The sequence below is a fragment of the Abramis brama genome (assembly GCF_963993115.1).
Source record: "Abramis brama genome assembly, chromosome: 19".
NCBI lineage: Eukaryota > Metazoa > Chordata > Actinopteri > Cypriniformes > Leuciscidae > Abramis > Abramis brama.
Genome location: NC_139981.1, coordinates 19,998,297 through 20,025,950, shown reverse-complemented (window position 1 = coordinate 20,025,950; position 27,654 = coordinate 19,998,297). Strand labels below are relative to the sequence as shown.

The following is a 27,654-nucleotide window of genomic DNA, read 5'->3' as shown; positions in this document are numbered from 1 at the left end:
ATTATGCTTTAAGAGAAAGAATAAACAAATTTATTGTGTAAAGCTCACATATTTTCTTCACATTTAGTCAACCACCAGAGCGGAAACAAACAGAATGCCAACTGGAGAGCCACCACAGACTCTGCAAGCACCTTTAAAAATCAGAATGAAAATACCAATCAGTAACCACCAATAGTCACCTAAAACACTCTAGCAACTACATAGAAGCGTGCTAACAACCACATAACAGCATCTCTCAGACTTTGGTTATACCCTTTTCAATGGGTGGACTTAAATGACTATAAAAAAGCTGGGACATCGCCATGATGGCTGCTGAGTGAAAAAGAATCAACTCTGAGGCACAAGAGTCGATTTTAAAGGTCGCAGTTGTTTATATTCATTCACTGATTGATTTGAGTATTCTTTCTGTAGGTTACGTCCTGTAATTACTTGTACAATGTAAAAAAAATGATTATTGTAATTAGCTATCACAACTTAGCGTTGGAGTAACTTTCCTGAATTTAACTTGAGATAACTCAAATATCCAAATTGTCATTTATCCACATTTCAAGTTGACTAAACTTAAAATTGTAAGGCAGTATGAACACTTACTTTAAAGTTAAAGTTACTTTTTACACTGTACCAACTACCAACACCTATAAATAACTAATAAAGCTTTTTAAAAGATGGCAGCTATGACAGAAATAAATTTAGGATGTACAAACACTGAAAAATGCTTTAACAGTGTGTTGACTGAGTACCAGGGTCCCACCGGCGGTGCCCTGACCTCCTGTGCAGCTGAAGACAGAGTGATGCTTCATAAAAAGATTTTAGAAAGTCTTCATGAAGCACTTCAGAGTCTCAGTATTTCTCATACATAATTCAAAATCCAGAGGGCTGCTGCTCCCCTCTTAGTCTGAAATTCAATATACTACTATATACCTATAAAGGAAGCATTTTCATTGTCATATGCAAAACATACAGTCCCAGAACAGGTAGAGAAGGGTGATGTTCACAAGCCTCAGTCTTCCAGAGCTCCTTGGCTTTTGGCTGAAGGTTTTGTCTTGGCCCGTGGAATGATGTCACTTGTGCTTTAAATGAAGTCTTGGGGAGATAAATCCGTTTCACGTGCTTGAAGTTGGAGCACTGCTAAAGAGCCAGCCATTGGAAAAATGGAAAAATACACATAAAATGGCTTGCACCGAAAGACTCCATTGCCAGACCTCAGTTTGTCAATGACTGCAGACAAATGATGTCACTAATTCTCACATATGCTCCCGTCCATGTTTCCCGTGTTTGACCTGCATTTATCTTAAGTATTTTGTCATAAGTGTTTTTCATGGTTTCCTCCCCGTGACAATTTTCCTTTCTCTTTTCCACTGGAACTAATCCTTCAAAGAAGTGAAAAAAATATTCTATCCAGCAAGGTTGTTTTTAGGCAATCAGTGTGATGACACCATTTTCCTGCGATTCAAGAGTGATTAGTCACATGGTTTTTACAACTAAGGTGATTGGCTCAAAAACATTTTGTGATTTCATGGGCAAAAATGGCAGAATTCGACTTAGCAATAGCAGAGTTCGTACTTCAGGGGGGTCATGTGGAAGGAGAAAAACTGCCATTGAGATGAATGGGAATGCTAGCGGATAGCTTTCTCTAGGTATTACAAACCTCCTTTGGGAGGAAAGTGTCAGTTGTGAAACGTACAGCATGTTTGCGTAACATATCAAACTCTTGTATTTTAAAGCAGAGAATTCATGCTTCGTTAAAGACGTTAGTTTCTGCAGGGATGGATGAAGTTGTTATATACGCTCCTGACCAGAACTTGACCTGGAACTCTGTAGAAATATTTATCAAGGCAAGTAAAAGTTATTTGACACTTTCTTGAGTTTTCAAGTAAGAGCAGGAAGATCTAAGATCCAAGCATAATAGAATAAAGGATGTATAAGTATAGAAGCAATTCATACCATTTCACAAAGTGAAGGAATTAAAAGTCAAGACAAGTCTTTCATCACTTACTTCAGCTGTCCTTATAAGGGAAATAAAACTGAATGAAGAGGATCAGGTGCAGAATGTCACTACGTTCCGACAAAAAAATATGTTCAGAGTCTGGAACTTTCTGCACAGATTCCTGTACCTGCAGTTGTTGTCTCTGTTCTAGTTTTGTTTCTACCTTCACAGGACGACAAACGAGTCCAAAATGCTTTTTCCACCCTGATGCATTTATGGAGTAAAGGAACAGGCCACTCAAAAATACAAATCTGTCAACATTAATCTCCCACTCCATCACTAATCTCTGTTTTTCCAAGCCAGTGTGGAACAGTAGATTTTTTTTTTTTTAAAGAATATCCTGACCACTCTTTTCCATATAATGAAAGCGAATGGGGCTGGGTATGTCAAGAGGATTTGATAGCTAATAGTCTAGAATGACAAGATGACAAGTTAGTAAAAGCTACAAGAAAAACGTATACACACACATACATATATATACAAAATTGATACAAGATGAGGGTGCGTAAATTATGACAAAATAATTTGAGTGAACTGTTCTTTTAAGAGCACTCTGGAAACACATCAAGTTAAATAAATAATTTCTCACTAATCTGTCCTCCTACAAGGAAAGAAACAAAACCAGGACAGAGACAGAAGCTACAAGTACAAGAATATGTGCTTAAAGTTCCAGACTCTAAAAATGTGTTTGCAACATCATGGGTGAAAAGATGACATTATGTTCTATATTACTTTCAAATGATAAATGGACAAGAAAACACTAGCACTATACAAGCAGAATGTCAATTAATATTCAATTTAGAAGTACTACAAGGTTTATTTTTCAGATAGCGTTGGTTTCGGTGTCTATTTATCTATATATTTAACTTGGTCGTATACCGACCAACGAGGGACTGTAAAAGAAACAGCATTGCTGAATTCACTCCACATAAAGCAGAGTGGTTACTGTTAGGTCAACAGCAGGGAGGGAATTCTTTCCAGAGTCCTTTTGGCAGAGGGCCGGCCAGGCTCAGCTTCTAGAGAATCTGGAAATTTTGGATTCTTCATTTAAATGATGTATGTACCTTTCTGACTGCCCCTAATCCTGGTTGTTCTGAACGATCTTAAGGGCATTATGTAATGGTAGTGTCCCGCAAGCCTATAAACAACCTGGGATTTGACTGTTATTCACTTCTCTGAAGGATATGTAATCAGCGATTTACTGAGGTGAGGGCATGAAAATGTATGCTGGAAAAAACATAACTTGAGCAACATTTGTAGAAGGCCAGTTACTCAATAGCCAATTTTAAATCATCATACATTTTAAAAAAGGCACAAAAGTAGACATTTCATCGTCAGCTCAAAGGTAATTTATAATAATGTTCTGTAAGCCTAAGCAAGGCAGCTTACTAAATCTTTAGAATATTGTAATATTTATTAAAAGATAATTGCATAATTCAACATTTAGGTGTTGGTAAATGAACTGTATGCAGTCTTGCCCTCTAAAGGTCTCAGAAAGCCAGGGAAAGGAGATGAAGGGCCTACCTAGCTGTGCGCAGGTCCCACAATTTCAGACCGTCCGTTATGGCACTGCTCAGGAAGAGATTGTATGATTCCAGGGCCTGTGAACAGAACAAGGACCCCTGCAATAAAAGAAAGGATGAAAGAATCACACCAAAAGATAAAATTGCCGATAAAATTGCCATTCAATAACCTGAATGGGGAAACATTGGCAAAACGGCCAATAACTAATAAGGACACAATGAGGAACTACAGAAGATACTAAAGGTCATTGTCTTATAAAAGCCTTTAATTAGCCTGAAATTCAGAGAGAATATAGCAACTTTTTTTACTTGTGGTTTAATCAGTCTGTGAGCTGCAATATCACATCAGTCTTTAAATATACACAACTGTTCAAAAGTTTGTGATTTTCAATGTTTTTGAAAAAAGTCTTTTATGCTCACCAAGGCTGCATTTATTTGATCAAATTACAATAAAAAATAGTAATATTGTGAAATAATATTATAATATAAAATAAAACATTTCTGTTTTAACATATTTTAAAATGTAATTTATTCCTGTGATCACGGCAAAGCTGAATTTTCAGCATCGGTGTCCAGTCTTCAGTGTCACATGATCCTTCAGAAATCATTCTAATATGCTGATTTGGTGCTCAAGAAACATTTCTTATTATAATCAATGTTGATAATAAAATAGTCGTGCTACTTAAAACATTTTTTGTGACAATCGTGCTAAATTTTATTACATAAATGCATCCTTGCTGAATAAAAATATCAATGATATTATTTTAAAAAATCTTACTGGTCTCAAACTTATGAATGGTGGTGTACCTGATTGCAAGAAAGATGAGCACATGACATTTATTTGGTCTAAAGTACCTAAAGTATATAAAACTACTATCCTAAATAAATACATGCTTGCAGCATCCTTGTTAAATTTAGTTGTCATAGCTGTTGACCGGTCATAGAAAGAGACATGAATTTGGCAGGAGATTGCAAACAAGCTGCACGTGTACGCTGAAAGCGTGCAGACTTTCCAGAGCTGAAGTTCTCTCGAAAAGCCAGAAAAGTCCACAGAATGGAAATGTTTGTCATACATTGTGGAAGACCAGTCAAAGCATCTCTCTCCTGCCCTTACACAAATAAAGATGGTTTAAAGTGGCCTGCGTGATTACTTACACACAATTCATCAGAAATATTCTCTACGAATGTAGCTTTAGAAAGAGGAACATGTTGCACACGGAGGAGAATGTAGAGTAGCTGAGAAGAGAAAAGGTTTGTTGTAGCTAATTCACAGTTGGCAGGAATTCCCAGTGATCAGTGATTCTCTTGATCCCTCTAGGCGTCTCTAATGCATGGGCTTCTTGTTGGAGGATCCCATATGTATGTAAGAGCCAGGTTGTGTTATTGTGAAGAGATCAGACTCACAAGTACAGCAGACAATGTGTAGCGTGACTGAAGGTTGGTATGCTGGTTTGGAAAGTGGCCGCTCAGGGAACGTGGGAGAGTGCCCGCTAGCTAAAACCATTATACTGAATGTATAGATTAGATTAGTTATTCCAGTCCACTGTCCACTTGTGTACCCAACTAATCTCAGTTGACCCTCTCAAACTGGCGAGTATCTGGGGCAGTGAATCTGCAAATCACGTGATACACTGCTCTCACGTCATACAAGACATGAGAGCGGAGGTCGGTGAGGGCAATATACCCTACAAAAGCCTTAGTTTAACCTGTTGCATCTCACATGTCTGGTAGTATGAATTTTCTGATACACTATATTTAAATATACAAATATAAAAGAATGTTTCAGTACATTTTGTAGCAACCATCGCAGCAGTAATTCATCAAGTCAGAACATTAGTGTAATTAGTAAGTAGTAATTCAGAAATAATGGCTGTTTTTTAAAAGAAATTAATACTTTTGATAATTAAATTGATCAAAAGTGACAGTAAAGACTCTTGAAGAATCCTGATTGTTTCATGGTTTCCACAAAAATATTAAGCAGCACAACCATTTTCAACTGCCATTTTCAACTTTTGTGATAATAATAATAAAAAGAAGAATTGTTTCTTGAGCATCAAATCATCATATTAGAATAATTTCTGAAGGATCATGTGACACTGAAGACTGGAGTAATGATGCTGAAAATTCATTCAGCTTTGATCACAGGAATAAATTGCATTTTACAAATATTAAAATATTAAATAGTTATTTTAAATTGTAATAATATTTCACAATATTACTATATTCACTATATTTTTGATTAAATAAATGCAGCCTTCGTGAGCATAAGCGACTTAATCTTACTTTTAGGTGAATGGAGTGCAATAGTGGAGTCCATGTCAGTCCAACACAGTTTCACAGATGCAAAGGGATAGTATGCAGATGTTCATAAAACATCACCCTCTACAGACAGAATATGCTTACCCAACATGCATGGCTTAAGCGAGATCCTCCCTCAACTTATTTCATGTTTCCGTCCTAATCTGTAAACCTGAGGGATTTAGACCAAGATACTCAGCAAGACAAATGGGACACGCGAGGTCTACAACTTAGGCCCACCTTGGAAAACCTCACACAACTGTGGTTTGGATTATCTCTACTAAAACGGTGAACTTTTATCCTTCAAAGAAGACATGATTTCTTGCATAACGTTCCGAAAGGCCTTATATAATGGGAGGATGGGAGTGCCAAACTGCAGAGAAAATTTGGTTTGGAAAATGAACTTGTTAAGCAACTCCCAACACGAGCTGAATCCGTTCATTATCTTTCACTCCCTTCAAGGATGCCACACATTAAGGTTGAGGTCGAATTTGGATATTCAGAATAATCTACTTCTTCCTGACTACACTGAGCTCCTGTTCAAAGAAGCCTGAATAAAGTAATATCTGGGTGTGGACGGTAGTCTTAGTATGGGCCCCATTTCCCCTCAGTATGATTTCCCAGCAAACAAAACTCATCCAATCAGCTTCATTAACTATAATTATCTTTAAGATGAGGGCTCAGTCAGTATTTCCTTGGTATTGTTTCTGAAAGTGACTTCATCAAGGTTGCCATGGATATGAGGTTAACCCAAGAGCAAAGTGAGTCAGAAGCAAAGCATATTACTTTTGGTTTACAACGAACCCAGAGCACAGTCCAGACACACAACAAAAATACACAACCCACAAACAGCCTAAGTGGTTTGTAATTCCAATTTTAGTGTTGTAACTCAAGGGTCACCACCAGTATTGAGTCGTATGCACCTTGTAAATGACCACTGAGGTCAGAAAATTCGGAGTGAAAAGCGCACTGGTCTCTCTGCAGCATCAGTGTCACTGCTTTGTTTTTAAAATGGTGGTCACAACAAAACAAGTTTTAGAGGGTTGAGAAAAAGGCTGGTTGTACATACTTGCCCTTGATATACAATATACACAAACATTCAAAAGGTTAGCCAGTAAATAATGTTTTGAAAGAAGTTTCTTATGCTCACCAAGACTGCCTTAATGTGCTAAAAATACAGTAAAAACAGTAATATTCTGAAATATTATTACTATTTTGAAGAAATTAACGTATTCCTGTGATCATGGCAAAGCTGAATTTTTGCATCATTACTCCAGTTTTCAGTGTCACATGATCCTTCAGAAATCAATCAATCAATCAATATGCTAATTTCGTGAAAACAGTTGTGCTGCTTAATATTTTTGTGGAAACTGTGATACTTTTTTTTCAGTATTTTTTGATGAATAGAAGGTTCAAAAGAACAGCATTTATTTGAATTGTTTGAGCATTTGCTCATTTTCAAGTCAAAACTGCAAGGACAATATTTTTCAGTAATATACGATTACAAATAAAATATACCAAATCATTTAAATCACTTTAATAGCTAAATTCCTCACTCATTTTTTAAATATAATATAACAGGACTGGCTCCTAAAATAATTTTTTTAGTCGTTAAACTGGTTTTTAGGAGCCAAATAAGAAAACTTTAAGGATGATTTTAAAAGGTAGTAACATATTTGTATTATTCGGCACAGCCAGTCTCTGGAATGTTTCGGGAAACTGTACACATTTTGGGGAACTGTATAAATAGGCCCGTTTACACGCGGTCACTTCATGCGTTTTTACTGATTGGATAGCTATCTGATTTGAACAGTTCCATTTACACTTGGCCAAATAAATGTGTTTCAGCTAAACAAATATATATATCCAATCTTCAATTCCCGCTCTATATCTAAATTTACTCTAGAGATACTCTCTAGAGTAATGACTAAATAATGAGTATTTAGATACTCTCTATATCTAAATCTAATGATTATATCTAATCATTCTAATATGATGATTTGATGCTCACGAAACATTTCTCATTATTATCAATGTTGAAAACAGTTATTTACATTTAATTTCAGGATTCCTTGATGAACAGAAGGTTCAAAAGAATAGCATTTATCTGAAATAGAAAGCTTTTGTAACATTAACCACTACCGTTCAAAAGTTTGGGGGCAGTAAGAAATTGTATTTTATTTTTTGGGGAAAAGAAATAAAAGAAATCCATACTTTTATTCATCAAGGATGAATTAAATTGATCAAAAGTTACAGTAAAGACATTTATAATGTTACTAAAGATTCTACTTCAAATAAATGGTGTTCTTTTGAACTCTCTATTCAACAAAGAATCCTGAAAATAAATTGTACACAACTGTTTTCAACATTGATAATAATAATGAATGTTTTTTGAGCATCATATCAGCATAGAAGAATCATGTGACACTGAAGACTGGAGTAATAATGCTGAAAATTCAGCTTTGATCACAGGAATAAATTACAGTTTAAAATATATTAAAATAGAAAACAGTTATGTCATAATATTTAACAATATCATTATTATTATAATATTTAATATGAATCAAATAAATGCAGCCTTGGTGAGCAGAAGAGACTTCTTTTAAAAACAAAAAATCGTACCGATCCAAAACTTTTGAACGGTGGTGTATGTCTCCCTTATTTGACACACCTGTTTTAGGTCTTGGAGTCTTTACTAATGATCTGATGAGTAGAATAAAGTATGTTTGAATGGGGAGTGATAAAAATGTGTACTGTTTGGTGGGCCTTCAGAAACAATGATGGGAAACAAGTGGTCTACATAGTGCAACAATCCCTTATTTCAAAAGAACAAGGAAAAAATGACATCATATGGTTTTATTCTCTTACCTTGTTCTGGGTGAGGTGGTGGACAGCTCTACTATGGGCATCAGGGATCTGAGTGGCTATACAGCCCTGGTTCATATCGAACACCTGGATGCTGTGGTCAGCGCCAGCAGTCAAGATCATATCTGATATCCTGCGGTTAAAGAGGTACGCTGAACTTACACTTCAGCTTGAGTCCTGTCACCTTTAAAAAAATCCAATATGGTTAAATAACAATTTTCTGAATAGTTCATGACTTTTATAGCACTACCAAAGAGGGCATGAGATTACCCTCTACATTATATATTATATTCTGTCCAAGCTTTATTATTTCATAATCCAAAGTACATGCAGAAAAACCTTAACAACATTTTATCATTACGCTGATGTGTTCCACTGCATATGTTGCAAAATCAGGCCAACTACATTACCTTACTCAAGGACAGGCTAAACTGAACAGACTGCAGTGTTCAGAACATTTATTGCTTAATAAATTAAATGTAAAACATTTAATAAGGAAAAGGTTTGGACACACTTCTCCAGAGCTTAAAAAACGTTAGATCTAAAGGCATATGCTTAAATGCTTGAAATTCAGTTTGTTGACAAATATAAAATGTGTATGTAAATTTATGTTATAGGTATTCATATCTACCAAAATATTCAGAATGAGCCTGTGCGTTTAAGGAATCTTCTGTTGCTCATGCAATGACACCTTCAGCTATCGCTTTTTGAATTGTGCAAAGCATATATTCTCCGTCAGTTTTTTTAGGATACAGGAGTAGAAGTCATTGATCGCTGACATTGAAGTGATGTCTGTTCCTGACTTCATGCTTAATTTACTGGCCAGTTTGGACTTGCTTCTTTGCATATACCTGTGTTATAGGAGAAGGAAGAGCAAAAAAATAAATAAAAATTAAACACAGTCCATAAAGCTAATGATTCTGAAATATAAATGTTTCTATGGATAATAACAAAGAATTGCAGTAGCAGTGTGGACATGAGCCTGATGTGCAAATATTGTAAGCACACTCCTTTTAATCCTGAAGTGAAATAATATACTACCATTCAGAAGTTTATATAAAGCAACAAACTGCTTTCAATATAAATAATAAGAATAATAAGAAATTATTTCTGTAGGATCATACTGAAGACTGGAGTAATGGCTGCTGACAATTCAGTTTTGCCATTACAGGAATAAATGACCATTTAAAATATATTAAAATAGGAAACAGTTATTTTAAATTGTAATAATATCTCATGGCAAAAACTAAACATAACCCTTACACAACAATATTATTGTATTTTTGAACTAATAAATGCAGCCTCGGTGAGTAGACTTTTCAAAAACATTATAAAATTCTTACCGACTCCCAAATTTCTTTTAACAGTTTCAACTGTGACTGCATATGAACCGTTTTAGAGAAATATGAAGAAAAGAGAAAGATACAGTCTTTATATGAGTAGCATAATGCTGAAAAAGGTCTTGTGCACATAATTATTCTCTTTAAGAGGGATAGAAGATGTTCCATCATAAATAGAATATGATGTGCAATATCTGGCTCATGTTTCATTTCCATCTCTTCCAGGGATTCCCCAACACTTATGTTTAAGCATATAAAGATAGGGTTTCTTCAGCAATAATTCAGGGATTCTCCACTGACGAGAACTCACCCCTCTAGAACAGACATCCATACAGTGACCATGACCACAAACAAAAAATACACAGAAATTAAAATTTTGATATATGGCTATAAATCTGATCGCCTGGCATACTTCCAGTTTTTACATCCCTCAAACTGAACCTTGCTTTTGTCAGACCAGATCTTCAGTTACTGTACGGTCATCAGTACCCTGCGTTTACCCTTGCTCACTGTCTATTAACTGCTTGTGTGTGTGTCCCGTACCTCTTGATGTCATCTCTTGTGGTGTCCAGATGGTAAAGGTACAGCATTAGATTTGATCCTGACGCCAGCAGTAAAAACTTGTCCAGATAATAAAACTGAGCCGTTCTGATGGGCTTTGTGAACTGAAAAAGCATGAAGTTAAACAAACAGTGCATAAACAGACGGTCACTAATTCACATCAACATCGCAGTTTATTAATAGCCTTTAAATGAGTGCTAAGTGCATTCATATGTCACATAGTATAAATTACAGCTCCATATCAGTTTAAAATATCAAGATCTCAGTCATTCTCTCTTTTCCTAAAGATGGAGTGTGAAGAGATAAATGAGGATAGAGGGACATAGGAATGTTGTTTTTTCTGTCTGGAAAATGTGAGATTATTGAAAGTCAATGAGAGACAATTTGGTGAGTGTAATATGAGTGCTACTGGATATTTAGTGTATGCAAGTACGTGAATGTATGTAGTTTCTAGCTCATGATTTAATGCATCGTTGCCTTCTGAAATGTGCGCAACTATGTGCTCTATTATCATCACTACATCAAGGGCCGATATTAGTGTGTAAACTGTCTGCTTTTATTATGCTATTTAAAAATATATATATTCTTACTTTTTACTTATTTTTATGCTACCAGTCAAACCTTGACTCCTTGTCTGCAATGTGCTTGCCAAACATTTGTCCTCGTTTGTTTGCATATTTACTTGAGTGTTTTTCTGGCCAAAATGGCTAAAATGTATTTATACTCTGCTTTCAACATTAAGTAGCCCTGTTTCTTTTTGCATCATTTTTAATATAAATGACACAAACACTGATACATTGGGTCATATTTGGCTCCACAGATACACACACAGGTGCACAGGTCTTGAAGACTGGGTGGGAAGACACCAGAGAGAAACTGTAAGCCAGAATGTGACTGAATAAAACTGATTTGAATGAACTTCAGTTGTGTTGGGAGTTCTGGGAAAGAAGGAAATTAGGGTTTAGAGAGGTCTGCAAGTGTTTAGAGCACTGATGTGCTGACCAGGGGACTGCACATATGCCTTTGATGTTCCAACAGAGGAAAACTGCCAAGAGAAACACTTCTCACAGGAGTACGCATTCAAATGCAAATGATTTTCTTGAATCTTAAAACTTTTCTTCACTTACTTTGCTCATTTGTTCACTCTGAGCTGGGCTTGACTATAATTATAGGTACTGCAAAAGCTCAGAACTAATGTAGGCTAACCTTTTAAATTGCTCATGTCAGAGAAAGGACTGTATTTGGCTTAATTGTTGATACGTTACCATGGTCAGAACAGGTTCAGAAGCACTTGCAGTCCAGATGCAAAGGGTGGGGTCCTCAGACGTACTCAAAAACCACCGCCTACTATGACTCCAGCATACAGTGTTCACAGCCTTACTGTGCCCTGCAAACCGAGAACAACAGTCAATTGAGGAGCAACATATCTCTAGTTTAAAATTCTGATGCCAAGGTCCCCAAAAATGATGATCCCCTTGCAAGGAACCCTCTACTAAAACTATGCAGGCAGTTATGAAACTATATTAGACTAATTTATACTGTTTAAAAAAAAAGTAAGCCTGAAATTATAAAGACAACATTTCATTTCAGTGCATTCCTGTCTAAAACTCTCCACGAAAGCATACAAGGACTGGAATCTGTTATTGAAATGAATGACGTGAGTGACAGAAGCTGAAAACACAAAAATATGTAGGCATATTTTGATATATATGTAAATCGTAACATATGTGTGAACTGTTGTTAAGCTCTTCCTTGTTCATAACAATCCTTAGTCCAATGAAAAGAACGTCTATTTCAGGGACAACAAGGGCCTCCAAATATCAGAATTCCCCAACTGTCAGTTTCAGCGGTGCTGTCAGAATGGCACGTAAAAATTCAAATACTGAATCAATTCCTTTGCGCCACTCATTCAGGAAATGAAAATAATAGACATGCGAAGGAATTTTACAAAAATAAACACTACAGATCTGAAGCTCTCCCACTACCTGTGTAGACAGCTGGGTTACCGGTGAGTGGAGAGTTATACAACAGAACCGAACTGTCTCCAAGACCACACACAAGCTGCTTTCCATCTCCTAGACGCAAAAATAGAAAGTTAACAGACAAAAACGAAGGCATAATTAGTTCAAAAATGACGCTCCTGAGGCGAAAGTCTAAAACTAAAGCACTACAGCACTCTTAAAAACAGGCGTGCACAACTTTATTGTGTTTAACTCCATGAGTCCACCCTGCTTTGCTGCTGCTGCTACAGTATATTGCATCTTTATGTGAGACCACAGGAGAACCAAAAATGCAAATAATCAACAGGCAAATGATTGTTAGTTACTGCTATTAAGCGCTGTTGGTCATGCATGAAGTTGGAAAAGAAACTGTGTGCTATGCAATGTTAAGCCAATAAAATTACAGAAGGTTACTATAGTGCTATAGGGTTACACTTTGAGTAGAAGAAGTTTGCTCACATGCTTGAAGCCTAGTGTGACCATACCGTTACTCACCTGAGTACTGTAGAGAGTTGACTGTGGTTGGAGTTGTGGAAACCATCAAATGAGTGTAAGGCATACTTGGTGCTTCAAAATGTGATGGATATTCATTTAAGAGGCCTTTTCTGTTGAAAAACAGCACATAGGTTTCAGGAGAAGCTATGCATTCTTGAGACTCCGTACTTAAACTGGCAAAATACTTACGTATTTGTGGTAGTTGTTGAGGCAGAGTGGGTCTTCTTCTTAACGTTGGTCTTTGGTCTAAACATTGTCCTACTATAAAAGAGATATATGCTATAGTTTATAGTCTAATTCCTGAAAAAACCCAATATAACATACCCTAGTTTTTCATACACAAGGTACTTGAACTGGCCACAAGCAATGCAGAAACCACATTTGTGATCGGCTTTGAGATTACAGCGATTCTACTTAGATAGTCCTTAAATACATCATGAAGATGCTTCCCCAAGGTCCTCTTGTTCCTTCACTACATAATATTGCAACAACAAAAAAATCTTAAGACAAAAAAGCCTTTCAGTAAAGTGAGTCTGAGCAGGCCTGTAGGTTCTGTGGAAACGGAATTAAACAGTGTTTAAATGAATATCATGCAATTGACCTCAGATTAAACTCCAAAGTTACAGGATGGAAGATATTAGGTATGAGTACAATTAGAGTAATTTGCTATAAGTCACATTTCAAAGCTACCAGAACACAGCCTGAGTGATATTTTGTATTATAATTCTATAGAACTTCTTAGTCTATATTAATGTTGTTCCTAAAAGAAAGTTTTGACACATGCACCATTTTATAAATATCTAAAACTCTCATTACACACACTGAAGGGATGAATTTCACACATTTTCTAAATGTTGTACTCAACAGGGAGCTTGATAGCTTGCAACTTTCAAAGCCTGAAACCGTGCAAACTATATGCACGCAAACCTGAAAGTTTGTTAGACTTCTGTTCTGACCCTAAAATGCGTTTCTCTGTGTCGTCTACTGACTTACTGAGGAGCTGCATTGTATCCTGATGACTTCACTTGTGTGTGAAAAACTAAGGCCTGATCCTTCACACCCTTCTGAGAGCTCACACCTAGAAGACAAAAAGAGAACAAGTCAGTCATATAATTAAGATCTACATATATGTAGTCTGAACATTATCATAATCGTGTGGCACCAACACTATAATTTGAAATACGTTTGATAGATGGTTACTAAAGCATGTAATAACCAAACTGCTGTTTAGCTATTTTCATAACTCTCATTTCACTCTTCAGTCTCTTTCCACTCACATAACAAAATAATTTTTTCTTGCCCATATATTTATTTGGTAAGAAGCTCTGCTTGATACTGTACAGTCAGTTGGTTATTATGGCAAAATATACCCCTTCATGATGACATTTTATTTGGGTTTATTTTGTGATACTGCACAGTTGATTGTACATTTTACCTCACTAAAGATTTATTGACCACAAAATTTATACTAATAGGAACTTATTCAAATAAAAAGTCATATTACAGTAAAAAAGATGTCATATGATACAAATCACAACCTGAAGAACTGACATTTTTCCAAGTTTCCTTCTCTTCAGTGAACTAATTTTTTCCAGTTCCATTAAATCTAATGCACACTTTTCCAAAAACGGTTCCTCTGTCAACCACAGACTAAACGTATATTCTGAAAAATGGCTTATAAATGCAACTACTTCCTAAAGCAGGGGTGTCCAGTCCTGCTCCTGGAGGGCCAATGTCCTGCTGAGTTTAGCTCCAACATGCCCCAACACACTTGCCTGGGAGTTTCTAGTAATCCTGAAAACCTTGATTTGCTGGTTCAGATGTGTTTAATTAAGATTGGAGCTAAACTCTGCAGCGTAGTGGCCCTCCAAAGCAAGACTGGACAAATATATAAGGATTAAAATCAGTTAAATTCGTTATTGTGCAAAAGTTCCTGTAATCAGTTCAGTCAATAAGGAATCATGTACAGTATTCTTTCATAGCTCGTACTTATTTCTGTGGTATCCCAAATTGTTTCATTTTACATTGGCAAATGGTACAGAAACAGTGTACCAAAGAGAAGAAATGGTTTCGGTTCATTGTCAACAAACCACATCCTGACATAACCCATTCTTCAAGAATGTTCTGTTCTGAGAAGTGATCAGCCTGTTATCAGACCTTTAATCACACAGACTAAACTGCTGGATCCTGACTAGTGCATGTCAAACCCCAGCAGTAGGAGGAAAATGAGTTGTCCTAGTTATGGTATTGACTTAGGCCCCAGAAAGAGCTATGGAATAAATTTAAACCTCTGAGGATATGTAACTCTAGTAAGGAAGAGAAATAATGCCCAGATGGAGATGGAAGAAGAGCCTCCCTTAAGGGAAAAAGAGAAATGATGATGATGGATTGCTTTTACATCTATGAAACATATAAGAATCATTATTCAGTTAAAACACACACTCAAAAAAAAAAAAAAGTGTTTGCAATGAAATAAAAGAGCTTTAAAAAGTATTTTAGAATTTCTTTGATTCATTTGAATTTTGAGAATAGGAGAGAGAATGGAAGTACTACTATAGATCAGTATGTGGGCCACGTATATTACTAGTTTTGCTGTATTTTTTATCAAATAAATGCAGCCATGGTCAGCATAAAAGGCCCGACCCCAAACTTTTAAATGCTTATACTGTAGTATAAATGAATTTTGTCAGTTGATTTAATTTCAAACTTTACAAATACGCTACCACATTTATTTTTAATGGTACATTTTTAGTCTTTTGAATAATATGCAGTGATGAATCATGCAAATTAAGACCACGGTCATGTGTTAAGAAAATAAATAGGGTACATTCTGATTTGATGTTGATGAGTGACATTTTTATTGGACTGTTTCCTTTCCATGTATTTCAAAAGTATCTCAAATAAACCCAAATATCTCAAACTGCAGTCTATAAAGAACGCTGCTGTGCCTAATGACAACTTTCTTTTGAAAAGTTATATTGTGGTAAAGACCTTTCGCCAGGCTAGAAAGATTAACATCTTGGACAGTAATTCGTCAGCGTCATAAATTTTACCTTAGAGGGTTGTCAATAACACTAAAACGCCACCAAAGGTGGTGATTTATTTATTTGGCAAAAATGTGTGTGTGTGTGTGTGTGTGTGTGTGTGTGTGCGTGTGGTTTTGTGAACTCCAACCTATTTTTCTCTGAGGTTTTGGGTCCTGTTTTGCCAGCTCAGCATTCAGAGGGGACATAGTCATCAGAGGAGAGCTGAAAAATGGTGAATATAAAGGAAAAAATGTCAGAAAATCAAGCAGGGAAAAACAACATAAATAAACTTCTATTACTGGAAATAATAAAATACAGAATTTTCCATTGTGGTAGTTGACTCATCAAGAACAGACAATATATAAACTAAAGATAGTTCTAGCTAAAACCAAAATCAAACAATGAGTAAATTATTCTTGGATGTTGTTTAAAATGATACCCTGCATATCCTTAATCCAAGAAGAACCTCCTGACCAGTGGCTGAAAGATACGTTTTGCTACCTGGGCATGACTGAAAGATGCTCTTCCACAGAGAAGCTCTTCGCCATCCTAAAGCAGAGCTCGTCCAGCCAGGCACTGTTAACCTCAAAAAGGACGACTGAATTCCCAAATAGAGAGGACACCAAACAACACATCTAACCAGAAAGAGAGAGAGGATCAGGGTAGTCCTAATGTCATACCGTGTCGTACACAGGCAACTTTCCTCCCAGAATGCAAACCACAGTCAAACCTTGTAAAAACTTTACATCTTAAATAATCCAGGCTTTTAGAAACTGTAAACTGCTAATTGCAGGGCTGTAAAAATACCAAAGGTGCTACACATGTGAGCTCTAGAGTGGCTTAAGGTTAACTACGGGAATCTTTAAAAAAAATTAGCAAGTATAGGACTTCTATGAAGGTGATCCTAACAGTTTGCCTTTATTATGGAAATTTATTCTGTAAAAAAAAAAAATCATAAGAATCTATCAAGAGATGTACAGACATGGAATACTGTAAATCAATAAAATATTGTATGTGTAAACACAATGCATTCTTATACAGACACCAAAAATTTAACACAGTAACGTTACTTACATTGCCACCAAGTCCATGGGTGATGGCCCATGATTCTGCTATTGAAATGCTAAGCCCACCTGTCAGGGGAAAATACAAAACTTCAAAAGATCTGAAACTAATTTAGATTAAGAGATAAGGCAAATATTTAATGACTACTGTATTTCTGAGTGTTTAACCAGGGGCCAGTTGCATCAACATAGTCATTATGTTAAGTCTAAAGAAATGGGATCTCTAGCGCAAGTTCTACCGGGCAGACTGCCTGGTTCAGATTAGACGATTTTAGCCTGATTTTGGCACGATCCATTTGACGTAGGGTGTCGTGGGGATTCGTAAACGACAACGGGCGTCGGAATGCAAGATTCGATCGTTTTATCTCGTTTAGCGTGTCATGGTGGACAACAACCGGCATCGCGTCTGTACGGTGACGCATTGCTGCCACGATAAAAAGGAGATGGTGCTCGATGCAGAGCCAAATGGGAGGAGCTAGAGCTCGAGCTCCCCCTTTTCTGGAGCTCCAGCTCCACCTCGCTAGATTTAGTGGGCGGGGCTTCGCTGCAGCATCAAATGGGAGGAGCTAGAGCTCTAGCTCACCCTCGCTGGATCTAGTGGACAGAACATGACGCGCTATCAAGCCTGTTAATGTTAGTGCGAGTTCAACCGTGATGTAAGGACAAGTTTGTTTTGATGCGCAAGATGCTGGCATACATAATATTGTATTTTTCTCTAATATTTGTCATGATTATGATTAATTATTTATCATTTCTGTGACAAACGCGTAAACACTTAAAAAAACACTGAGTTTAGGACAATCGGTTCGTAGCTTTGCTTCAACTGTGCGATATAGTCACGAGGAGCGACCAAAATTTCTGACATGCCAGAATTCATCCGACCATCCGATTGCCGGTCGGGAGAGGTAAATCGCCTCTCGTTTACCCCTGTACACTGCACGAATACTGCATGACAAACGACGCACGACAAAGCTGAAAGTCGGTCCGACCTGAAAGAGTCGCACGAGTCAGAATTCGGCTCAAAATCGGATGAGAATCACACAGTGTATGCCCGCCTTTAGGAGTCGCACTATCGTAACAAGTCACTTTTGTTAGTGACTATCGTAACAAACAAAAAACATTGTGTAATCTGAACTAGGCATAAATGTCACGTCATCCATTAACAACAGATCTAGCCAATCATCACTCGACATATGGAGTATATAAATCCGGTTAACACCCATTACTGCGTTCGCAGATACTGATGCAGGTATTGTGCCGAATTTCGACCCCGCCAAATTATTACCCCCCTAGCATTGGTAGGTTTAGGATTAGTTGTGGGGGAGGGGTTAGGATTAGGGGCGGGGTTATGATTAGGCAATCAGGTACTGTCTTCAACTAGGGGGGTAATAATTTGGCAGGGGGGTCGGAATTCGGCACAACACCGGCATTCACCCCCATCCTCTCTACCACCACCAGGTCGTTCCCTGTCAATCCATCGGGGGTAGGCTCCGCCCCTGCCTTCATCTTCATGCAGGAACAGCAAGCATCTGCTACCCTCCGGATTTGGATTACGGACAGGGCCTACGCCAAAGAACTTTATCATTCTTTCTTTTACCTCCTGAGTCTTTCTGGTAGAACTAATTTGGACCAACTAGCAGTTAATTAGGGGTAATCACCAGTATATTTTTCAGTATAGTTTTTTATGTAACTTAAAAAAATTATGATCAGTCTTGAAGAAAAATATTTGATGACTAACTTGTAAGACTAGTCTTAGCAGTTTACGCAACCAGTCACAGGAGAAATTAGTGTATTTGAAAGAAGACAGACATTCTTGACCCTCAGAAACCCAAGCATTTATATTGATGATGACTTTTTCACTGTTTGAATGTATTCCTAGGAAGCCCCTTGTTATAAAACAAATCATGATGTTTATACATATTTTTGAGGTGAATTTTGTTTTGAGGTTGCAAGATTTTACCAATGTTATCATTAAGTGTACAAGTACTTATGCACTGACTTTCTAAAGTGGTTTTCTCATAGCAACCCACAGACACTCTAAAGTTTTGTTAGGTTATGCTGCCTGAAAATGATTCATTTATCATTTACTGAACGTGCCTTGTTGTACAATGCATAACATTCAAATGGTTGATCACTATAGCCTACTGTTGCATTTATTTGTATTATATTTATGCTATTTAAGTGTAATGTTTTTAATATGTTGCCATTTTCTACTAATAAACATACCAGGAACTGAGATCAAAAATAAAAACAGGTCAAAAAGGTGACAAATGGGTAAATTTGAACCTAAAACATGTTTAGGTATCTCCAATGGTTAAGTGAAAACATATTATGCCTTTGAGTGGAAGAATCTTGAGAAGCTCTGAAGTATCCAGGTCAAGCAGATAAAGCCCATCAGAACTTCCGATCCACACACAACTTTCTCTATGGAAAAAGTACAAAGAAGAGACTGTTTGCCAAAAGACACTAAAAGGAACTAAGGCCTGGTTAATGTAACTGAGTACAACAGAAAAAGAAAAGACAAGAAAAAAAGATCTCTATTGTATAGGCCTACTGTAATAATTCAAACCCACAAAGTCTCTATAATAGAGAACATCTATATGAAAGCCTGTAATGTTTAATTGAGACTACAGTGGCAGACTCTATGATTTGAGATTGCACAAGCTTGCTCTAAAGGAAAACTGCACTAAAGCTTTGAAAACTTGATTTAAATCAGTGTTCAAACCTGTCGTATTGCAGTGCAAATCATAGAGTGGCAGGGGTCAAGGGTCATCTCTCCTGTCTAATAAACTAGAGTTGTTGAGGTAACATGTTGTTTTCTAAGAATCACTGGGACAATGTGAAGAATTCATTCACAGTTACAACTAAGCATATATATTATATTATATATCATATATTATAATTAATATAATAATAGTTTTTTTTTTCCAAGTTGAAAGTGGTTAGTATTAATGCTTTAGAAAACAAAGTAATTTTTGTGACCTTTCCTATTCCAGTAAAGACTATTGGGGTCTGCAGACATTCCTCCAACAGTGTTTATAAAATTTCATATAATGACATGATTTTCATGTCATGCTAAAGCACTTATGTTCACCTCTGAAGTCAGCAGGGCCGTCCCAGGCTCTATTGGCGCCCTAGACGAGAGTTTAGATACTCTGACTAACTTAAACACCTATGATTGGCCATTGTGTTATGATTGGCCATTGACATGTCTGTGATTGGCTTCATTGCTCAACGCTGCAAAAACACGTAAATAGAAACCCTTTGATGCTCTCCTGAGCACAAACACACATACGCACTGAGGCGATTTCCAAATCTGTTCCGCCAATGTGCTATTAGGGTGCTCTTGCTTTCGTTTGAGTGGATTTGGACTTAATCGCTTATGATAAAGTGCCCTTTCGGTCGTATTGCAGTGCCCCCCGGAGTGATTTCAACCAACCACCCAAGGAAACCACGTATGTCGCCTATGCCACGGGCCGGCCCTGGAAGTCAGGGACTAAAAGTATTACATAACCTGCAAACCTTCCAGCTGTCCTGTGCTTCCATCTTGTCATAGCTGTAACTGTAGATTGGACAGCATGAAACCAGAAACAGGGGTATAATGACTTCTTATTGTGGTATGTGCAGTCTAACCTTCCCATGTCAGCCTTACGTAATTTCTCACCCCTGAAATTACACAACTGCACAACCAGATAAAGGTGAACAACAAAAACGGGCCAAATACATACCCCTGCTGTAGGCTAGCATGGCTGGACTGTGGTCTCTGTGCCCAGATTCTCAGAACAGGCTTTGTTGTCTCCACTGTTCCTCTCACATCATTACGAGTCGTTCCTAGCAAAGCACACAGATGAAGCTTATATTGAAGCAGATGTATCGTTTTCCACAGTGAGGTAGGCACATGAAAAGCAGGAGTCATTCGCAGTCTCAATTGTGGCTTGTGGGTTTTTTCTGACCATCTGTTCCATTTTGAGGTGGGTTGATTTTCCTGAGGTTTCTCTCATGCCTCTGTTCAAGCTTCGAAAGGTCCAGTTTTGTCACCAAGCGACATTTGTGGTCCACAGGGAGAGTGTAGCACCAAAGCTTGAATCACAGACATTCCAACATAAATAAAGCGATATATGGATTACACAAAAGAGGCTGAAAGTGTTTGTGTGTGTGTATATGACTCACCTGTCCATCACCAGACCCTGTGATGAACTGACTGTTTTGCTCCATGAAGAACAGACTAAGCAGTGGATACGCTGTGAAACAGAAACATCTTCACTACATATTCTCTACATTTACATGCTATAATGAGTGAAGAATTTCAATTTATGTTGTATAAATATTGGTGTTAGAAATATCACCAACCTGATAGAACAGCAGATTCATAGAGTATATCCCCCTTCCTCACATCCCATATCTGATACAAAAAAGAAAGCCATATATAAAAATAACTATATATACAGTGTATATATATATATATATATATATACGGGTACAATAAGCTGTTATGCCCCCGGTTTCACAGACAAGGCTTAAGCCTAGCCCTAGACTAAAATAAATGTTTGAGCTGTTTTAACGAAAAGCAACTTGTACTGACAAATCTTAATATATTGGGCAGGCGCAAGTGCAGTTAGAGTGCGTCCGAATCCACTTTTGCTAGTTTAACGACAGGAAAAATGGTCGGTGTGGGTGTGTTTTGGGCTCCCAATCCCTTTAAATGCCAGTTGCGCTCACGCCATGGCGGATTTGCTATGTACATGACAGAATTTTATAGTGGAAAGACCGAACGCGTCTCTGCTAGTGCGCAAGGTAAAAGTGTGCAAGCAGACCATCTACGGGACAAGCCGGATTCATTCCACCATATCTTTATGTACACAATAATAATCTTTTACATTGCAATCCTTTTATTTTTAATATTTGGCATGTTTGTGTGCTGCTGTGCGTGTGTGTAATAAGCAGAATGTACGCGCGTTCTGGACCCGCCACAACGGCGGGTAATGGATAATGGCCCAATTTTTTTTGTTATTTAAAGAGCGCATTAGTAATGTTGCCTCAAAATAGCAAAGCGCCAACAATGCGCCCGAACACACCTCGTTTTCAGACCAGCACGCGCACAAATGGAGCAAATGCATTTGCTATTTAAACAACGTGGCGCAGGACATGAAAATGATAACTGCGTCAGGCTGAAACTAGCAAAAAACACTTGCGTCGCGCTTGCCGCTGCATTGCGCCGGGTGTAAGATAGGGACCATTGTCTGAAGATGCACATCAGTAATGTTTTTTTCTAAGGCATGTTTATAAAAGCTACTTAAATATCCTAAGTGAACTAAGGCCTAATCCTGGCTTAATTTAAGCCCTGTCTGTAAATGTTTAATGCAGAAGACATTACTGCAAGTCTATGTTGATTTGGAGCTCAAGAAAAATGTCCTGTTATTATCAATGTTTAAAACATTTTTGTTGTTATTTATTTTTAACATCTATATTTATATCTATATCTACATTTCTTTAAGAATTCTTTGATGAATTAAAAAAAATCTTTCTGACCCCAAACTTTTGAATGGCAGTGTGTGTAAACACAATAATAAACACTTAGAAAATCCATAATTAGTACAGGCTTAGTCATGCTGTTCCGGTTTGTATCGTATCTGTACCTTGAATGTTCTGTCTTCTGAGATTGAGATGAGAAGATTAGCATCCCATGGACAGAACTCTGATGCAGTCACAGGACCAAGATGAGCTTTCAGCACTCCAAGCACTTCCTCTTTCTATAGGAAACAGATATAGTGGCCTCAAGTTTTGTGTCTTTATTTATCTTAATGGAAAATATGTTTATTGTTTTATAATTTCATTGAAAGGTGTTTTAGTACATACAGCAAAGACAATCATATATTTTTAAGCTTATACAAAACATTTTTTTTTAAGTCTTATATACAAGTTGATGAGGGGCTTATTCTGATTTTTCTGTACACTGATTTACTGCTGGTTTCATGTGAGTATTTTAATGTTATCTCTCATCTTTATGGGCTGGTCAATCACAGCTTGAGTAACGGAATGTTCTGCATGCAGAATTTGTTCAGCGTTTCATCTGGAGATGGGTCAAAAAGGCATTTTTTTCCCCTCTTTTACCGTTTCAGCATACCTGCTTTTGTTTTCAATTCACTGAACAAAAATGGTGTGCACCTTATTTCATACCTTTGCATTCAATAGAACCACTCTGGAGCCTGAGCATGCTGCCACTTTCCAGCTCAGTGGACATAGTGACAGATGCACCACCCTGCCGAGCAATGTGCCAACAACTCTACCTGAGGCAATTACACCTGGAACACAGATGTCATGGTTGTAATATAAAAAAAATGACAGACAGAGAACAATGGCTACATTCTTGAGAGGCACCATTTCTATTTCTGGATGTTTTTGACTCCAGATGAGCAGATTTTTTAAATGTATTTTTATAGGTCTATGGGCACTTATTACCTTCTTTGATTTGTCTGTAGCAGCGATGGATGTCCCAGACAATCACATAATCTTTAGAAGCACTACAGAGAATGAGACGATCACTCACTGTCCCAAACACCATAGCAGACACATCGCAATGGTGACCAGTAAGTTCCAAGGGAGACTACAGGAAACATTCAAATTAGTTTAATCCTAAATATATTTTATAAAAATACAGTATTATTATAATAATGTGAAATATTATTAGAATTTAAGCAAACTTATTTTTATTTTATTTTAAACATTTTAAATTCTTTTTAATTCATTCCTGTGGTGGCAAAGCTGAATTTTCAGTAGCCATTACTTCAGTCTTCAGTGTCACATGATCCTTCAAAAATCATTCTAATATGCTGATTTGGTGCTTAATTTTTAATAATGGTTCGTATTATCAATGTTGAAAAACGTTGTTGCTGCTCAATATTTTGGTGGAAATTGTGACACATTTTTCAGGTTTCCTTGATGAATAGAAAGTTAAAAATAACTGCATTTATTTTAAATCTTTTGTAACATTATAAATGTCTTTTGTGTCACGTTTGATAAAATTAATGCATCCTTTTTGTATAAAAGTATTAATTTTATTTTTTTTACAAATATATTAAAAAAATTACTTAGAGTATGACAGTTTTTACAAAAATAAGCAGCACAACTGTTTTCGACATTGATAATAATAAGAAATGTTTCTTAAGCAGCATATTAGAATGATTTAAGGATCATGTGACACTGACTACTGGAGTAATGGCAACGTTGCCATCACAGGAATAATGTACATTTATAACTATATTATTTTAAATTGTAATAATATTGCACATTATTTTTCACTGGATTTTAAATGCAGCCTTTAGTGAGCATAAGAGATTTCTTTCAAAAACATCCAAGTTTAATTTTGGCATTTGTTGAAAATAAATATAAGTGCACAAAGACCTCCAGGTTGCTGTTTTCATAAATCCTTATATTCTTGCCCTGCCATGGGACAGCACAGTGGGAAGGGCAGCAGGTCAGCTGCAGGTGGGACACTGGATTATTGCAAGTTACAGCGAACCTCTCAATAAAATACTGCTCTGAGGTCACAGCAGCCATGGAGTCCCCAATAGTCACCTGTAACAACACACAATGAGAAGTCTGAAAAGAAAACATTTCTTAAGTGTTCAGCTGGGAAGGATGATATCTAACAAGCCTTAGTAGTAAAATGGCAGTATTAGTAGTGTTACTGGATGGAGATTTTAAAATAACAGGCAATTGCCAAGCACACAGCTGAGTGCACATGACGGATTAATGTAACATCACCCAACATGTTGCCTGTAAATTTGACAATGCTCAACACAATTGGATCAGAGCCCTGTCAGTGCTTTGGCAATGTAAAGCCTTTTTTACCATGCCATACCATACCATGAACCTAGGGGCCTGTGTAGACCTTAATCTGCCCCTGATGGTGTCCCATGAGATTTTTTAAAGCATTAGTGGATAAGAAGATTAGAAAAAATAAGAAGTGGATTTTTTTAGACCTAGTAGCTATGTTTGATAAATTAACATATAACATTAAATTAATCAAACTATCAACGCTGAAATGAATCTGCAGCAGTCAGGTGGTACAAGTAAGAGCTCTGTAAGTTGTTTATGTTCATTATTATTTTAATGTTATGTACTTAGAGATATGCCGTCTCTTATGACACTTTGCTGAATCTGCTCTGGTTGTGTGCGACCTGCGCGTTCATGTGTTTTTAATGTATTTAATAGGGGAATGTGCAAAAACGTGAGTAAAACAAACGATTATCGGTTTAAACTAAAGGTTGGACTCAATATAGTGTTCCTTACAACTTACCAAAGATCCAGTGATCCATGGATATTGACATGGAGCCAAGAATCTGGTTTTCCTGACATTTGTATGTGCCTGATTTCGATGCAGGGGAAATACATAAATTTGCCTGTGAACGCTTTATATAAATACAATATAGGTAACGTTAGGTCTAAATCCGGATCACTTATATCAATGTTATATATATCATCACATCATCCAGCCCTAAAACTTAAAACATCCAATTATGCAGAATATATAATGGTAAATATTTAATTGATGAGTTGATACAATATATAACAATACAATATATAGGGTATGATTTTACCCCTAAATTCAGCATATTGACACAAAATGATAACTGCAAATCCACCTTTCGCTGCCTGGAGTCCAGTTTTTTCTATAAATTGCAGCAGTTTATAAAAACATACCTCAGATTTCTTGTCAAATCTAGTTGTAGCCTACAGTCAATAGCAAAGCTCTTTCCCAATTTAGATGTGCTTTGTGTGTTTTTCGCAGCATTCACGCTGAAAACCAATTCCGCCGCTCTTTTGCCACTCAGTGGGCGTAACCGCAGTCTCTCCGGCCCAGTGACATCACGCGCATGCTAGCTAGTGCTATTGCTAGCCACAACGAAATTGCAAATTGTTAACCCTACCTTTAATATTCAATTCATTAGAACAAAAATGTAATATTACTTTTTATTACCGTATATTACTTTTTATTATAACTTTAATTAACACAAGTGTAATATTCAATTGTGTCCCACATTTTATGTAAGTTACACTCCTATTAAGTTACCGCATTATTTTCCCCCAATATTTTTATCTTTAAAACATTCCTTACAATTGTGACGACACAGAAGTAACATCAATGAACCAATGATAGAGAATGCAGGAAGTAAATAATTTCATTCTATTTAACGTTACTTCATTTCATTTCATTTTTTTTTACACAAATTGTAATTTTGACTGTATTTATCAAAGTCATATTAACCAAGTTACTGTCCAGAATTTTTTTTCTTTAATGAATAATAACGTTACACTTAGTTATAACTGTAAAATAGCAAAATGGCTAGCTAACGTTAGCCCTTGAGAGAAAGCTTAATTTAGTCTTTAAAAAACTCAACACCTGCTTTTCATTTCTGTTGAAAACTAGCTCTATGTTTTTTGAGTTATAGGCCGTGTTTTGTACACTGAATTAATGGAAAGTGGCAATGACATCAGCTTCAAAAGTAAGTTTATTCCGTTCATCACTCACCTGAAAGTAAATTGCGTTGTTGGTTAAGTATTACGAATGTGACCATACATATGGTTTAATCATGTGTAAGTAGTAACAGAAGTTCAAACATTCGTGCATTTCAGTTTTTGGCCTGTGATCCAGTAGCCTTTAGCGTCCTTGTTGCTTTGGAAACGGGATCTTTTCGGGACGGCACACCAGAAGGGACAATTCTTCTTCTTCTTCTTTAGTTTTTTATGGCGGCTGGCAAACCAACTTAACGGTGCATTACCGCCACCGACTGGACTGGTGTGTGAATCAGGAGATATTGGAACTCAAAAAAAAAAAAAAAAAAAAAAAAAAAAAAAAAAAAAAAAAAATTAAATCCTTTTTTCTAAATCTGTGTCTCTCAGAAACTTAATAACATATTGATAAATGTTACTGGATGTTTTCCCTAATAAACCTTGCATTGTAAAATTATTCTGATTGACCATTCTAAGAGACTGAAAAAGCTGGTTTCTTTCTTGGCTGTACTTTGTGCAATGAAATAAAATATGCTCTACAGTTTCTAAATGATTACAATGTTGGCATTTCCCTGTTGGATGTTTCCCTATTATCTTCAATGAAGAATTGAGCCCGGTGTGTCCTATTCTTAACCGTGTAATTATACTTTCCTCTCTTCTACTCCTACACTCTGTCCTTCCTATATCTACTTCTGGTTGTATATTATATAAATGTCTCCCATTTTCATGACCCACCCAATACTCCTGCCATGTTGATCTTGCATATGCTTTAATAAACATTTTAACTTCAGATTTACTATATGGTACTTGTAATATTCTATTGTGTTTCAGTGTTTGTTTTGCAAGTTTATCAACCTCCTCATAGAAGGGACAATTGCTAACGTTTGTACGATTTGTACTGTTGGTTTAGGCGATTTTCAATCATTTGTGATTATAGTCAATGTACAGTGAAAAAAAACACAACAACTTCCTGATACGACAC

At 36.6% G+C, this 27,654-nt stretch overlaps 1 protein-coding gene across 1 annotated transcript in view; it reads right to left on the bottom strand.

Annotated features, from left to right (window-relative positions):
- Positions 1-26,892, bottom strand: part of wdr27 (WD repeat domain 27) — a 48,242-nt gene extending 21,350 nt beyond the window's left edge. Inside the window, exons 1-22 of the mRNA XM_084094068.1 lie at positions 26,692-26,892; positions 24,561-24,734; positions 23,619-23,763; positions 23,337-23,461; positions 22,796-22,909; positions 21,510-21,561; positions 21,330-21,400; positions 21,113-21,239; positions 20,888-20,990; positions 19,495-19,583; positions 17,170-17,228; positions 16,597-16,730; positions 16,244-16,317; positions 14,063-14,147; positions 13,259-13,330; positions 13,070-13,179; positions 12,560-12,649; positions 11,840-11,961; positions 10,557-10,678; positions 9,427-9,524; positions 8,677-8,798; positions 3,512-3,609 (exon numbers count right to left, since the gene is read on the bottom strand). Of these exons, the coding sequence (XP_083950194.1) occupies positions 3,512-3,609; positions 8,677-8,798; positions 9,427-9,524; positions 10,557-10,678; positions 11,840-11,961; positions 12,560-12,649; positions 13,070-13,179; positions 13,259-13,330; positions 14,063-14,147; positions 16,244-16,317; positions 16,597-16,730; positions 17,170-17,228; positions 19,495-19,583; positions 20,888-20,990; positions 21,113-21,239; positions 21,330-21,400; positions 21,510-21,561; positions 22,796-22,909; positions 23,337-23,461; positions 23,619-23,763; positions 24,561-24,716 (2,168 nt within the window). The 5' untranslated portion in view covers positions 24,717-24,734; positions 26,692-26,892. The remainder of the gene's footprint in view (positions 1-3,511; positions 3,610-8,676; positions 8,799-9,426; positions 9,525-10,556; positions 10,679-11,839; positions 11,962-12,559; positions 12,650-13,069; positions 13,180-13,258; positions 13,331-14,062; positions 14,148-16,243; positions 16,318-16,596; positions 16,731-17,169; positions 17,229-19,494; positions 19,584-20,887; positions 20,991-21,112; positions 21,240-21,329; positions 21,401-21,509; positions 21,562-22,795; positions 22,910-23,336; positions 23,462-23,618; positions 23,764-24,560; positions 24,735-26,691) is intronic.
- Positions 26,893-27,654: the final 762 nt, after the last annotated feature.